The sequence below is a fragment of the Periophthalmus magnuspinnatus genome, unplaced genomic scaffold, assembly GCF_009829125.3.
Source record: "Periophthalmus magnuspinnatus isolate fPerMag1 unplaced genomic scaffold, fPerMag1.2.pri scaffold_151_arrow_ctg1, whole genome shotgun sequence".
Classification (NCBI taxonomy): domain Eukaryota; kingdom Metazoa; phylum Chordata; class Actinopteri; order Gobiiformes; family Gobiidae; genus Periophthalmus; species Periophthalmus magnuspinnatus.
In genome coordinates, this window is record NW_022986713.1 from 1 (window position 1) to 14,780 (window position 14,780).

Consider the following 14,780-nt stretch of genomic DNA (forward strand, 5'->3'; position numbering starts at 1 on the left):
GATTTTATTAAACTTCTTTGTAACCCACATTTGACCTGGAGAATAATTAGGCTTGTCACAGTAATACATTTTGAAAGTATGATGTGTTGAAAATATCACGAGATTTTCTAATACTGAAACTAAATTATGCCACTAACACAATTCAATTCAATTCATCTTTATTTCAGACTTGTGGTCCATTTTTTAAAAAACAGACAGACAGTAACAATAATCCTAAAGCAGGATAATCCCAGTAAACCCTTTTCTAAATGTACAATATTGAAACATTAAACAAACGTACATGTAATAATGTACATGTAAAAAAAAATATTGGAAAAAAAAAAAAGATAATTCGATATATAGTCATTTGTGACAGGCTTAAATTAATGTACATTGTGACTTTAATTATGTCATTGATCTACTTTAACAATGTATATAATAGTAATCACATATTTGTACTTCAGAGCTTTTTTCTGATAAAAGCAACACACATGAATTCGTGGACCTGGTGAAAGAATTGGCCCTACCTGGAGAACTGACGCAGAATCGGAGTTATGACTTTGAGTTTATGCAGGTTGAGAAGCCCTATGAGTCCTACACAGGAGCTAATGTCAGGCTAAGGTATACATTTGTTTATCATATTATATATTATAAAGGTTCATTGTATTGATTTAGTGTTAAGCATTAAGTGTTCTCCATTTTATCATTCCAGGTATTTTCTCAGGGTGACCATAGTCCGCCGCCTTTCCGACCTAGTCAAGGAGTATGAGCTTATTGTCCACCAGTTAGCCACGTACCCAGATGTCAACAACTCAATTAAAATGGAGGTCGGCATTGAGGACTGTCTGCACATTGAGTTTGAATACAATAAATCCAAGTAAGTTTCTGTCATAGAATAGCCATAGAAAAATTGGTATAATGTATCATTTTATTACCTATCCAGTGTATATCATGCCTGTTCATTGTCTTTTAGATACCACTTAAAGGATGTGATTGTGGGGAAGATCTACTTTCTGCTGGTCAGAATTAAGATCCAACACATGGAGCTACAGCTCATTAAGAAAGAAATAACTGGCATAGGTAATGGTGCATCCCTATATTATTGTTAAACACACAGTTTGTTTATTTCATTTGGGCATGTTGGTTTGTTTGTGTTTTTTTTCCCCTTCCAGGACCCAGTACTACCACTGAGACTGAAACTGTTGCTAAATACGAGATAATGGACGGTGCTCCAGTAAAAGGAGAGTCAATCCCCATCAGACTGTTTCTTGCAGGTAAATTAAACCTATGCTCTCATTTCATCTGTATTTGTTTCCAACATTTACCACAGATTCTTTCTCTTACAGGATATGACCTGACGCCCACTATGAGGGACGTGAACAAGAAATTTTCTGTACGATACTTTCTCAATCTTGTCCTAGTGGATGAAGAGGATAGAAGATATTTCAAACAACAGGTACATTTTGCTAAAATGCTAATCAGCTAAAAAGCCTGTCCATAAAAATAAATGAAAAATATTGAGTTTTAAATTTCACTTGTATGTATTTTTTGACTATCATTAGGAAATTGTTTTGTGGAGAAAAGCTCCAGAGAAGTTGAGGAAGAGAAACTTCCACCAGCGTTATGAATCTCCTGAACCCAGGACCCAACCAGTTACTGCAGAGCAGCCAGAGATGTGAAGCTAAAGAGACTAAAGCTACACAAAGACTTTCTACCTGGCAGCCAGGCTGTAAGGGCTGCCTGTCTCTAAGGACTAAGAAGATGGCTGTATACATGAAACCCAGAGACACAGGTCCCACCACCTCACAGCTGCTGTTGTAAGCTCTGGCTCGTCCTTAACTTTATTTTGTCTTTTCCTAGTGACTGAATGACTTTGCAAAATTGAAATGCTAAATTACAAAGCATTAATCATTACCATCTATGCTCTGAAAAGTGTCCACTGTATACAGCTAAAGAGAGAACATTCTGAATGCTTTCAAGCAGGGGCCTTCATGTGAGTGTATATTTCTGCTGCCTCTGGATCTCATCGTGTTTTTCATAATGGTTCAAATATCTCTGGCATCCATCCTCCTTCTCCCCTCCCAGTATCGAGTTTGTTTGGTATATTGGACAAGCTGAAATTAAGGATGGTTGTAAGAGATCAGATAAATAGATACAATAAAAAGTAAGTACATTTCACTTGTCTTAAATGTACTAGTTGAGCATATGAGGAAGCCCCCACCTGTTCAACTTATTCAACGGCTAGTATGATTTCTTTAAAACAACTTTTTTGTTCAAATTGTGTCACATTGTGTTTAGAATATCTATACACAATAGACTTTTGAAATTACTGTTTGATGATTTATTTTCACTGATCTTCGCAGGGTTTTTTGAGAGAAGTACTTTTTATATGAATATAATTACAGTCTTCCAACACTAACAGAAAAAGTCAAAACACTAGACTATACACTTATCTACAAAAAATGACATGTGTTTTTCCAGATTATGAAAATATAATAATGGCTACACAACTGTTCTTGACAACCAAAACAGTTTTATCTTAATTAATTCAGAATAGTAAAGTTAACGGTTATATGTAAGTACATTCTCATTGGCCCAGCAGGATATTAGAAAGAATACAGTCCTCTATGGACAAACTGTGATGCATCCATCTTTCTTTTTTAAAAGCATGAGTTGCTGTACACCAGTCTGATTGGATTTATAAGTTATGTATGTGTAATAAAAATGGCTTACACCTGCCATTATCTGCACTCAACTTGACTTAAGTAAAGTCCCAAAAGGTGCCACTGTGAACTCCAAATGGGCACTTTATGTCCTGCTTTAAAGATGCCCGCACACTGTTGAAGTCACTGAACTCTTGTGTGAAGTAATGCTGAGCTGATTCTTTTGCATTTTCCAACTGTTAAAACTGTAAGTAAAGGAGAGTCATTAAAGACACACCAATATATATATAAACCTTAACATTTGTCTCTTTGCACCTTATTCGTACCACATTACTTATTTCATATTTATTACTAAAATGCTAAGAAAACAGAATGTATTTGTAACTTTGCATTATTCTTGTCATTAGCAATTTTTGTTTTTTGTCCCACTTAAAATGCCAAAAATCTCAGCTCAGCAGATTATTCTATTGCATGTAAACCAGCCATGTCAAATCAAACCATGAGTGTGCATTTGTGTATAATAAATGTATATAATAAATCCAAACAATATAGATAAATGAAATCATCAATAATGCAATTTATACTAAATATAAACATACCATTGTGGATTTTATTAGATTTGTTTTAGTATGGAAACATAAGTGATTTTAGTTGGGGTTTTTTGTCTTTTGTTTTTTTATTGATTTCTCTATGACATAAGTATTAGAATTTAATATGCTGGACCCATGGCTAAACCAATCTATGTGCTGGATGATATTTTAATAGATCCATGGCTGGACCTTTGGATGAAATAAAGGTGTCCCAATAATGCCTCCAAAAAAACGAGGGAACTTTAAGCCATGACTTTAACTTTAAACACACAGTTCAATAGTAATGCGGTCCTTTGTGTTAATATATGTATATTTAACTGTTAACTGTGTGCCAGTTAGGACAAAAACTGTAAAGGTAAAAGACGCCAAATTGCGCAGCAGTTTTGTGCACTTGTTTTGTGTTCAGGCGCTTTGTGGATGACTAAACACAAATGGGGTCCTGTCGCACGTTGCAACAGCAGGAAGTGAAGGCGCGACCTCTGTGATGTTGTGGAGTTACACATGTTTCGCAGTAATGTAGTAATTATAACATCCTTTATTAAGTGCCCTTCTTTCAGCGACGGTCCCGGACAAAGTGGCGCTCATGGCAGCCTCTGTAAACCGCTGTGTTTGCGCTTTTTCTCAGCTCCAGCGGCACATTAGCTCCCGGGCTGCGCGTACGTCGTGCCGCTCTCATTTGTACGCTGGTGCTGCCTTGTCAGTCCATGTCCACGCGCTGGTCCTGTGGTGTCCATCAGAGCCCGGTCCTCCGCAGCTCCTCCCCGAAGCCTCCGGACACTTCACTCTTTGTCCCGGTGACTCTAAAGACCGATTCCTCCGCAGACGTAGGTGTTGGAGCAGAGCTTACACAGCCCTTGGATAAAAGTGAGAGAATGTCCTTAGTAATAAGTTTAATAAGTGCTGTGTGATGTTGCTTTACATATTAACAGTCTCTTTTTTCCATGACTGATCCAGATGAGCTCTTGAAAGTACTAAACCGCTTCTATAAAAGAAAGGAGATGCAAAAGTTGGCAGCAGATAATGGCCTCGATGGTGATCTTATTATTTTTTCTCAGTGTATTTGAGTTTACATGTGTCTTGATGGAATAACGTTTTTTTTCGGCGTTTACAGCTCGACTCTTTCATCAAGCCTTCATCAGCTTTAGGAAGTTTGTTTTGGAAATTTCATCACTCCCTGCTGACCTGCACATCATTCTCAGTGATGTTTGCTGTGGAGCAGGTTGGTTTGTGTTGTTAGATTACAGTGAGATTGTTCATATTTTTCATTAACAAGTTTCGTGTGTTTCTTAAAGGTCATATAGATGATGTTTTCCCATACTTTATGCGCCACGCCAAGCAAATCTTCCCCATGTTAGACTGCATGGACGACCTGAGAAAGATCTCAGACCTCAGAGTCCCGGCCAACTGGTAAATTGACCACAAATGTGGTAGCGAAAAGTGTAGCCAAACAGACTGACCCCAGCAACTTCTATTTTTCAGGTACCCAGAAGCCCGTGCAATCCAGAGAAAAGTAATTTTTCACGCTGGTCCCACAAATAGTGGCAAAACGTACCATGCAATTCAGCGCTATCTTGCTGCCAAATCTGGAGTCTACTGTGGTCCTTTGAAACTTCTGGCTCATGAGATCTTTGAGAAGAGCAACGATGCTGTGAGTATTACTGTCTTTTCACCTGTAATTCTGAACAGTTTTTATTTTTGTTTTTTTTTTGGATGCTAGGGTGTACCATGTGACTTAGTAACAGGTGAAGAACGAACATTTGTGGATCCAGAGGGACGGGCATCTGGTCATGTTGCCTGCACCATTGAAATGTGCAGCGTCACAACACCGTGTATGTTTGAATAACAAAGATGAATTATCAGTTGTTAAGTGGCACCTCAGTGCCACTCCATCGTTTACTGTTTTGGTTTGTTTTTTATGTAGATGAGATTGCAGTCATTGATGAAATTCAAATGATTCGAGATCCGTCCAGAGGCTGGGCTTGGACTAGGGCCCTTCTGGGTAAAACAAATACATTTGTGTGTGATAAATATATATTTTTAGCATCCCCAAATAATTTTGACAAATGTTACAGGTCTTTGTGCGAAGAGATTCATGTTTGTGGGAAACAGCTGCAATAGACTTTGTAAGGGAGCTTATGTATACCACTGGAGAGGAGGTGGAGGTGAGACGTCCAGATAAATACATCTTTAGTTAAACTGTAAATTTTGCTTATTTTGATTTAGTATTTTGTATTCCTGTAATTGCTTTTTGTATTTGTCTTCAGGTTCATAACTACAAGCGTTTGACTCCATTCTCAATCTTGGATCAAGCTCTGGAATCATTAGACAATTTGAGACCAGGGGACTGTATTGTGTGTTTCAGTAAAAACATATACTCCATCAGCAGACAAGTAGAGGTCCGAGGTCTTGAATGTGCTGTGATTTATGGGAGTCTACCTCCAGGTGACTGCTTTGGTCTATGGTTATAATTTGTTTGTTTTTGTAAAGCTGTTTTCAAGTAATAGTTGATTATTTTGTGTTATAGGTACTAAACTGTCCCAGGCCAAAAAATTCAATGACCCTGATGACCCTTGTAAGATATTGGTCGCCACAGATGCTATTGGCATGGGACTTAACCTGAGTATTAAGCGTATCATCTTCAATAGCCTAGTCAAGCCAAATGTGAATGAGAAAGGAGAAAAACACATGGAGACAATTAGCACTTCACAGGCTTTGCAGATCGCCGGTCGTGCAGGCAGGTCAGCTATGACTGTTATCCTACAACCCTTATGTGGGTTTAAAATAAAACAATAATGAACAAGTGTGTAGTGGAAATAATTGCATTCCCTAATGTATTGTTAGGTTCTCCTCAAAGTTTAAAGAAGGAGAAGTAACAACAATGCACAGAGACGATCTTCCGGTCTTAAAGGAACTTTTGAGTCAGTTAGTGGAGCCCATAGAGGTGACATGGACTTTAATTAATAGACTTTAACATAGCTTAATTGCTTAAGAACACTTTGAAACCTCTCTTCCGTTTATATTTTTCTCTGATTGTTTCAGACTGCGGGTCTTCATCCCACTGCTGAAAAATTGAGATGTTTGCCTACCATCTTCCTGATGCAACACTGTCTAACCTTCTGGTCAGTGTCCCCGGTTATTTTTTCTTTGCTCTTGAAGTCCCATACCTATGGAAGCCCGTTTCCGCCATGAAAAAAAAAATAAAAGCCCCACAGAAAGTCGAAATTACGAGTTTTAAACTCGTAATTATGAGTTTAAAACTCGTAATTATGAGTTTAAAACTCGTAATTACGAGTTTAAAACTCGTAATTACGAGTTTAAAACTCGTAATTACGAGTTTAAAACTCGTAATTTCGACTTTTAAAACTACTAATTATGAGTTTAAAAACTCGTATTAGGACTTTTAAAAGTATGAATTATGAGTTTATAACTCGTAATTTTGGGAATGTAACATTTACAAAAAGTGAACCTATCAATTTTGATTAAATGAATTTGGTATTTTAATAATTTCCTCAATAAACCAGCGGGGTTGTGACCAGCTGGCACTTGCTCAGACCAGGAAAACGAGCGCTCACAGACACAGAGCACAGCTCATGAGTGGTCAGAACAGCACTCAGGGCCCACTGATTTGTTCAAGACGCCAGAAACTTTACTGGAGCTTAATTTATTCATTTTTAAAAGTATGTAGGTGATAAACATAACAGTCCTCCTCCTGTCTCCTCTGCTCTGTACACTCAGTTGCAGTGTGCTACAAGCTCCATTAAGACTTTAAAAAGTTCTAATTACGAGTTTTAAACTCATAATTAGTAGTTTTAAAACTCATAATTACGAGTTTTAACTCATAATTAGTAGTTTTAAAAGTCGAAATTACGAGTTTTAAACTCGTAATTACGAGTTTTAAACTCATAATTACGAGTTTAAAACTCATAATTACGAGTTTTAAACTCATAATTACGAGTTTTAAAACTCATAATTACGAGTTTAAAACTCGTAATTTCGACTTTCTGTGGGGGCTTTTATTTTTTTTTCATGGCGGAAACGGGCTTCCATACATACCTGAGAACAAAGTGTGTATGAATGAATTTTCTTTCCCACAGGACATCTTTGTGAGCCTCTCTCAAGTGGATGGCCTGTATTTTGTCTGCAACATTGATGACTTTAAGTTTTTGGCTGATATGATTCAGCATATCCCTTTAAATCTGAGGTCTCGCTATGTCTTCTGCACAGCCCCAATCAACAAAAAACAACCTTTTGTTTGCACTTCTTTTCTAAAGGTGAAACAATAGCTTTGGACTCTTAATACGTACTATCAAATTATTTTATGACAGTCATGAAATACACCCAAATTTTGCATTCTTTTTTAGTTCGCCGTCAGTTCAGTCGAGATGAGCCTCTGACATTCGACTGGGTGTGTCGTCATATTGGCTGGCCTCCACTTGCACCAAAAAACATTAAGGATTTGGTGCACTTAGAAGCAGTTCATGATGTTCTGGATCTTTACCTCTGGCTAAGGTTTGCTTCTGTAATAACTGTTCTAATATAGATCCCTTGTGCTTATTTGAAATATGACAACAAAAGACTTTAGTAATGCTCTTCTTTTCTCCTTTTATAGTTATCGATTTATGGACATGTTTCCAGACTCAATATTAATACGACAAATCCAGAAAGACCTTGATGAAATTATTCAAGAAGGAGTTCGAAACATCACTCGTCTCATCAGAGCATCAGACACTAGTGTCTCTGACCCACTCCAAAACGCTAAACCAGACCAAAAGGCCAACGGACTTTCTCCAAAGGTGCAGAGAGGGAGTAGAGCCACGATGAACAGCTCACTGACTAGCCGCCTTGTACGGGACGGCCTCCTGACTCCTGATATGATTCAGCAGCTGCAGAGAGAGTGGTCCAAAGAATCAGACACTTCAAAACAGAGTGATCTTAATACAAACTATTTTAAAACTGAAAAGGGAAAACAAAGGAAAAGAAGAAATAGTGATCCTCTGCATACTATGGTCATATGTTTCTGTAAAAAATAATGTTTGCTAATATCATGTTGAAAATGTTTAAATGTCACCCTGAGCTAGACTAATAAAATGGATTATTATTTTTATAGTTAAAATGGAGTTTTAACTTACTCAACAGCACTCAATAGGTTACAGCATGTCAACCGCTTTATTGACTAAAACCTTTGGAGTATATTGCCAAATAAATATATATTTTAAGTACTGTGCATACTGTACATAGTTAGTTTTTACTTAAATATGTATGAATGTCAAAGGAAATTTCTATTTTACACAACAGAAGAACGTATAGGCGCATTGAGTGGAAGAAGAGGGTTTGGCTTTTTGTTAATCATTGAGTCGGGTCAGAGATTACAGTGTACAGCTGTCTCGGGGGACAACAACATGCACGTATGAATTCAGAGAACAACTGTGCCTTTTTATACCTATAAATTACATTTATTTTATAGGTTTTTTGTTTGTTTTTTTCTTTTATGCATTATACCACCATGTTGGCTGCGCATTTAATTGCCTTTTACCTTTCCAAACCTCAGGAGAGCCCCATAAGTAAGGTAAGATTGCCATGTGACTACTGCATGTCCTGAAACCAATACAAACAAATGCAAATTCTCCAAAAAAAGTACTGGAGACAATGCTGATTTTAGGAGGTGGAGATCACAAGATCACATTTGACCTGCAAACACCTTTCCTGTTTTCATCTAAAAGATAAAGGAGACAATCTAGTGACTTCAATGAGCTCATGTAGATCATTTACAGTTTATCAAATGGAGCTGAAAAGCAAATGTTTTGACCACACTCTTTATGTGATCTTACTTTATTTTAGGTGGATGGGTTTCTTCGGGCTATGTGTCTGCGAGAAGATCAATTACAGATTATCTCAGTACTGTTTGAGGCTGAAATGAAAAAAGGGCTTTCATCAAAAAGCAGAGCTGTAGCTGCAGTGAAGATGCTCCCAACGCATGTGTGTGCCTCTCCCAATAGATCAGGTGTCTTATATTAATCATTTAACATCTGCATTATTGGCCACATTCTTTTTATTTATGAAGTTGGTGATTACAAAAAATGCACTTTTATTCCAGAGAATGGACAGTTTTTGGCCTTGGATTTAGGTGAATCATATTTTAAAGTGCAACAGATTAAAATTAGAGATGCAGTCGACTGTAGACATAAAGAGGTGAAAATACAAGAGAAAATAGTTCCAATTTCAAAACAGCTTCTAAATGGCAGAGCAGATGAGGTGAGCAAAGAGAAACATTAATCATTAGATGACAGCATAATAATGCTATATATATTTTTTTTTTTCTTTAGTTATTTAACTTTGTTTCAAGATCCTTAAAACAATTTATGTATGAGAAAAACATAAGTTTTGTGAGGAAACATCCTCTGGCCTTCACATTCTCTTTTCCTTGCGAACAACCCACCTTAAACGAGGTAAAACTCCTTTATTTTGCACTTACACCAAAATAATAACTGTTTCTGATCTTTTAACAATGTATGTTTTTTTCTCTGTTCCTCAACTCAACTTTTAGTTTTTCTTCCCAGGGATTCTTAGTAAACTGGACTAAAAATGTCAGGACTCCAGGCCTTCAAGGAAAAGATGTTGCTCTTGCTCTGAAAGCTGCAATAGAAAGAACAGGGGTAAGTGTTTTTTTTTGTTTTTTTTGTTTGTTTGTTTTATTTGGTACAAACAGAACTGGCATTGATTTTAGCAAGTTCAAATAACTCAACAATCAATAATCACTAATGGCTGAGTGTTCTATTATTTCAAGCACATAACCTTCTCTCTGGGCTTTACCGTAGACCTGCACATTGGTCGTGGTAAACCACCCCCAATGGAGTTGACCCTTGGCAATTGGAATGTCTTGCTCAAGAAAAAAAAATGCAGAATGACCTGGTTGTTGCCCAATGAGCCTTTGGTGGTCACAAAGTGCATGTATAAAGCTCAATGAGTGATAAATTCCCCTGTTTTTTTCTATCCACGTTGCAACTCTTGATGGTATGGTTTTACTAAAAATCACAGACTTACTTGACCATTGCAGGGTATGGATATAGACAATTGTTGCACTGGTGAATGATTCTGTTGCAACTATGATGAACATGTAGATTTGATGATCCCCAGTGTGATGTTGGACTCATAATTGGTTAGTAGTTTTCTGTTAATTTGTAGTTGCGTTTATAATTGTGTTATGAGTAGTGTATTAAACGTTGTGTTCATAGGATCAGGCACAAATGCATCTTACATGAGGAGCTGCGTCACATTGATTTAGTGGAAGGAGACGAGGGCCGGATGTGCATTAACACTGAGTGGGGAGCATTTGGAGATGATGGAGTTTTGGACAACTATATAAACTGATTTTGACAGAGAGATTGATGCAGCATCCACCAATCCTGGAAAACAAAGGTTAAGAATAAGAATAATAAATGATGAAACCACACTGCTAAAATCCTGTTATAACTTTCTGTTAAACATGCATAGCTTTGAAAAGATGGTTAGCAGTTATACCTGGGGGAGCTGGTGAGACTGGCTGTATTAAAAAATGGCCAACAGGGACTTCTGTTTCAAGGATCTGTGTCAAATGCTCTGAAAACCAAAAGGGCAGATCACCACAACACATGTAGCTGCCATAGAGGAGTAAGTTTTGATTATTTTACACTTGTTTAGATTTAGATGGGTCATTTAATTAATGTAATATATTCCACAGTGTTCAAAGAGGGCTTCAAAACACTAGAGAATATCCTCATGGGCCTGGGCTTAACACCCTCTGATGAAGATTGCATAGCTGTTCAGCATGTCAGCACTATAGTAACCAACAGGTCCTCCAGTCTAGTGGCTGCATGTCTGGTGGCTATCTTGGTTCGGATCAAACAAAACAGAAGATCGACTCACATTACTGTAGGTGTGGATGGTGAACTGTACAGAAGGCATCCACAGTAAGTATAATCTGGGATCCGCCACCTGCGTCTCTCTGTGGAAATGCAATTAATATAAATAATACATAAGTTCTCTATAGTGCTATATATAGTACAAAACCTGAAATGTTCCACAGTGTGGCATTTAACTTAACTTACAGGTAGTGAAGACATGAAAAATATGCATTATTACTGTGAGCAGGATTGCTTTTCCATAGATCTGACTAAATGTAATATCATACATTGTGTAAGATTTCAGGCAAATTAATAACATCTCTGCAGAAACAAGACAATGTCAGGACCCTGTACATAGTGCAGCTTTAATTATTATATAAATTGATATAAGGAAAAATTAAGTACCTTAAGCAAACCTTAGTTGATCCTCTATCCCAATGTAATGATCAAAATAATTCTACTGACATTTAGTTGCAAGACTCAACCACTAGAGGTCATTAAATGTTTACCCTGAAGTCAATTCATTTTCAGATACTCCAAACGTCTCCAGGGGGCAGTACAGAGGTTGATGCCTGAGTTATGTGTCAAGTTTGTGACCTCTCCTTGTGGCACTGGCACAGGGGCTGCTCTGATCACAGTGGGAGCTGAGCAAGCTGCATGGAAAAGGCAACAGGTGAGTTTGTACCATTGAGTCCATCATCAACAATAATAACACAATTTTTACACTTTTATTCTCTGAAAGGTTGATGAAACGGTTCGTCTATTTAAACTAAGCCAAGAGCAGCTTTTATTGGTAAAGTCCAACATGAGGGCGGTGCTTGAATCTGAAATGAATATGTTTGCCCTCATTTGTTTATCATTTATCAAATGGTACAGGTAAGAAAATCCAGTAACACTTTATGATAAATACATCTTAATCAGCCATAATAAAGCACAAAGAAAGACGTAATTAGGGGGTTAGGGGATTTAGAAGTAATTATTGACCCTGAATCAGTTATAATTGATATAATTATTCACTCATTATTATTTAAGTCTTTCTTCCTGCTTTATTAAGGCTGTAAATGATGCAGTATAAAATGTTACCAAATCTCAATAATTACTTGTGAGTTTAAACTTTATATTCAGAGTCAGGTCAGTATCTTGGTTTGGAGCTGGAGGAAACACGTGTCAGGGCTGTGCTGTTGAACATCAGAATGGTCAGCCTCTACACCACACAAACCTTCACCACAAGATCTATGAAGTTCCCCTGCAGCGACTGCAACACAGGTGCAGAGGAGGTTGGGTACTCATCAGATCTGCAAAATATGCCATTGTCCTATAGTATCGCTTTAAATTTGATTAATATATTTGTTTTTGTTGCAGTATTTTGACCATGTAGCTCAATGTATTTCTGACTTTCTGGATTTGTTGGAAAGGAAAAACACTTGTCTCCCAGCAGCCCTCACGGTCTCATTTCCTTGTGAGCAAACAGCAACTGACAAGGTAAAAATTTACTTAAACGTGTAAGTTTTGTGGTTGGAGTGCCCGCTGTCTGCTTCTCTATTGAGATGTTATTGCTTTGCCTGGAATGTCCCCCAGTATGATTATTAAACTTATCAGTGTCCATAGAGACAACATGGGTGACACCATCAAGCCAAGCTACAGGTCAGATCTGTGGAAAAGTGACTCTGCTCAAAGTAACAACACAATCCATGTTTTTCAAGGTATTTCTTAGCAATAATTGCAAAATGCAAAATAGATATGTTTAATGGTATACTTGAGGAACATTATGGGCAAAGAAATAATAAGAAATAAGTGCACCTTTTAAGCACTTAAGAATATATTTATCTGTAACCTGCACGTTTATGCAGGGGCACTGTGTTGAACTGGTCCAGATGTGTTAAGGCCACGGACTGTGAGAGGCAGGACGTTGTCACCATGCTGAGAGAGGCCATAGACAGACACGGTGTGAGTTACACAAGGACACAGGGTTTGGTCAAAGATATTTGGGTCAGATGTTTGTTTTTGTTTTTTTAATTGCTTAAAAACACTTATTTTTCATAGACTTTTGACTTGGACATAGTGGCAGTTGTGAATGACACTGTGGGGACCATGATATCCTGTGCTTATGATGATCCTCAGTGTGAAGTTGGACTGATTGTTGGTATAAAACCAGTTTTCAACCAACAATGTTTTACATGTTTTATGAGCATATTTTAAGTGCATCATTGGCGTGTGTTTTAAAGGAACTGGGGTCAATATTTGTTACATGGAGGAGTTGAAGAACATTAAAAATGCATTTAGAAAGGAAGTCTTCACAGAAAATAAAGAGGTAATGGGAAATACGTATTTTAAAACACTTCCTGGTTGCAGAAGTTATCTGCTTGTGACACTTTTACAGAGTGATATAAGGTGTGCAGAAGAAACAGGAGAGGCAAGTAAGCAGAGGATGTGTATAAACACAGAGTGTGGACGACTTGGGGAAAATGGCTCCCTTAATGACATTATAACACCTTATGACATTCAGGTGGATTTAGACTCACTACACCCTGGAAAACAAACGGTATAAAAACATAACATGGAGAAAATAGAGATCCAAACTAAAATATTAAAGCTCTTATTGTGTTTCAGATTTGAGAAGTTGACCGGCGGGTTATACTTGGGGGAGGTGTTCGTCAGGTTCTGCTGGATTTGACAAGGATGGGTCTTCTCTTCAAAGGTCATGAGAATATTGCTTTGCAAACACCTGGGTTGTTCCACATTAGCTGTCTGTCGCAAAATAGAGAGGTAAAACACAATAAAAACGATGTGAATGTGCATGTGAGTTTCAAGAAACTTAAGAGGTCACTGAAAATGTAGTGTTGTGCCCCTAGTGGCCGTGTTGGATTGTTACAGGTCAGGTCTATTCTCCAGCAGCTGGGAATCGAAAGCAGTTGTGATGACAGTGTTCTTTTTAAAGAGGTAAATTATACTGAATACGTGTGTAAAAGTCAAGACTCATTGTTCCGAAAAGAAGACAAAGATCATAAAGAAATGAAATGGCTGAAATATAGGAAGAAGGAATCATTAACAAAACTTTATAACTTGTATAATTGACCTTTGTCATTATAAAACATTGCTGACCACAAATGTAATGTAACCTAACCCTAACCATTTTGTAAGACACTGGTGAGATCATACTGGCAAACTATGGCTGCAACAGTTTCCTGCAATCATGATAGTGGCTTTTTTGTTGAGCAGGTGTGTTGTGCTGTGACATGATCGCGCAGCTCAGCTCTGTGGAGCGGCGCTCGCTGCTGTAGTTGATAAGATGAGAGAGAATCGAACAAGGGACAGTTTAAACATTACTGTGGCAGCACATGGAGAACTTTACAAAATACATCCTCAGTGAGTCTGTTTATTTAAAATGTGCAAAATTTTACTCAAGTAGTCACTAATGTATTTGTTTTTTATAGATTCTCTAGAATCCTCAAAGAGACAGTGAAAAGGCTCGCTCCTCAGTGCGCAGTGACCTTATGACCTCAGAAGAAGAAACTGGGAAAGGAAGCTGCTCTCATTGCAGCAACAGCAAGACAGAAGTCAGAACAATGAAATACCACCTCACCTCTCATGAACTGTTATAAATGTACAACGTTACTATACATGTCTAGATCCTGATTGTAAGCAGACTTGGGTGGCAGTTCTGTCCA

The 14,780-nt window shown here is 37.6% G+C and overlaps 3 protein-coding genes across 3 annotated transcripts; all 3 read left to right on the top strand.

Moving 5' to 3' along the window:
* The first annotated feature begins 421 nt into the window (after window positions 1-421).
* Window positions 422-1,928, top strand: LOC117393484 (vacuolar protein sorting-associated protein 26A-like). Its single transcript, XM_033991592.2, has 6 exons — window positions 422-600; window positions 692-856; window positions 953-1,059; window positions 1,152-1,253; window positions 1,326-1,435; window positions 1,542-1,928. Exons 1-6 carry the CDS (start codon window positions 548-550, stop codon window positions 1,656-1,658), a joined length of 654 nt encoding a protein of 217 aa, XP_033847483.1. The 5' UTR covers window positions 422-547; the 3' UTR covers window positions 1,659-1,928.
* On the top strand, window positions 1,741-8,262 carry LOC117393481 (ATP-dependent RNA helicase SUPV3L1, mitochondrial-like). Its single transcript, XM_055232468.1, is given in 18 exon segments — window positions 1,741-1,796; window positions 3,858-4,096; window positions 4,187-4,264; window positions 4,344-4,451; window positions 4,525-4,639; window positions 4,712-4,880; window positions 4,950-5,061; window positions 5,154-5,250; window positions 5,305-5,336; window positions 5,339-5,394; window positions 5,497-5,674; window positions 5,757-5,970; window positions 6,074-6,173; window positions 6,272-6,296; window positions 6,299-6,351; window positions 7,327-7,507; window positions 7,597-7,741; window positions 7,842-8,262. Coding segments are annotated over 18 exon segments (2,379 nt in total).
* A 442-nt stretch (window positions 8,263-8,704) lies between these two features.
* LOC117393480 (hexokinase HKDC1-like) lies at window positions 8,705-14,610 on the top strand. The gene is given in 26 exon segments (XM_055232467.1): window positions 8,705-8,798; window positions 9,071-9,233; window positions 9,327-9,484; window positions 9,556-9,678; window positions 9,790-9,885; window positions 10,300-10,341; window positions 10,343-10,388; window positions 10,465-10,485; window positions 10,488-10,594; window positions 10,596-10,648; window positions 10,724-10,740; window positions 10,743-10,837; window positions 10,839-10,882; window positions 10,954-11,178; window positions 11,644-11,785; window positions 11,855-11,988; window positions 12,963-13,059; window positions 13,156-13,255; window positions 13,338-13,423; window positions 13,493-13,654; window positions 13,706-13,757; window positions 13,760-13,878; window positions 13,951-14,052; window positions 14,332-14,349; window positions 14,351-14,478; window positions 14,547-14,610. Coding segments are annotated over 26 exon segments (2,472 nt in total). The 5' UTR covers window positions 8,705-8,720.
* Window positions 14,611-14,780: the final 170 nt, after the last annotated feature.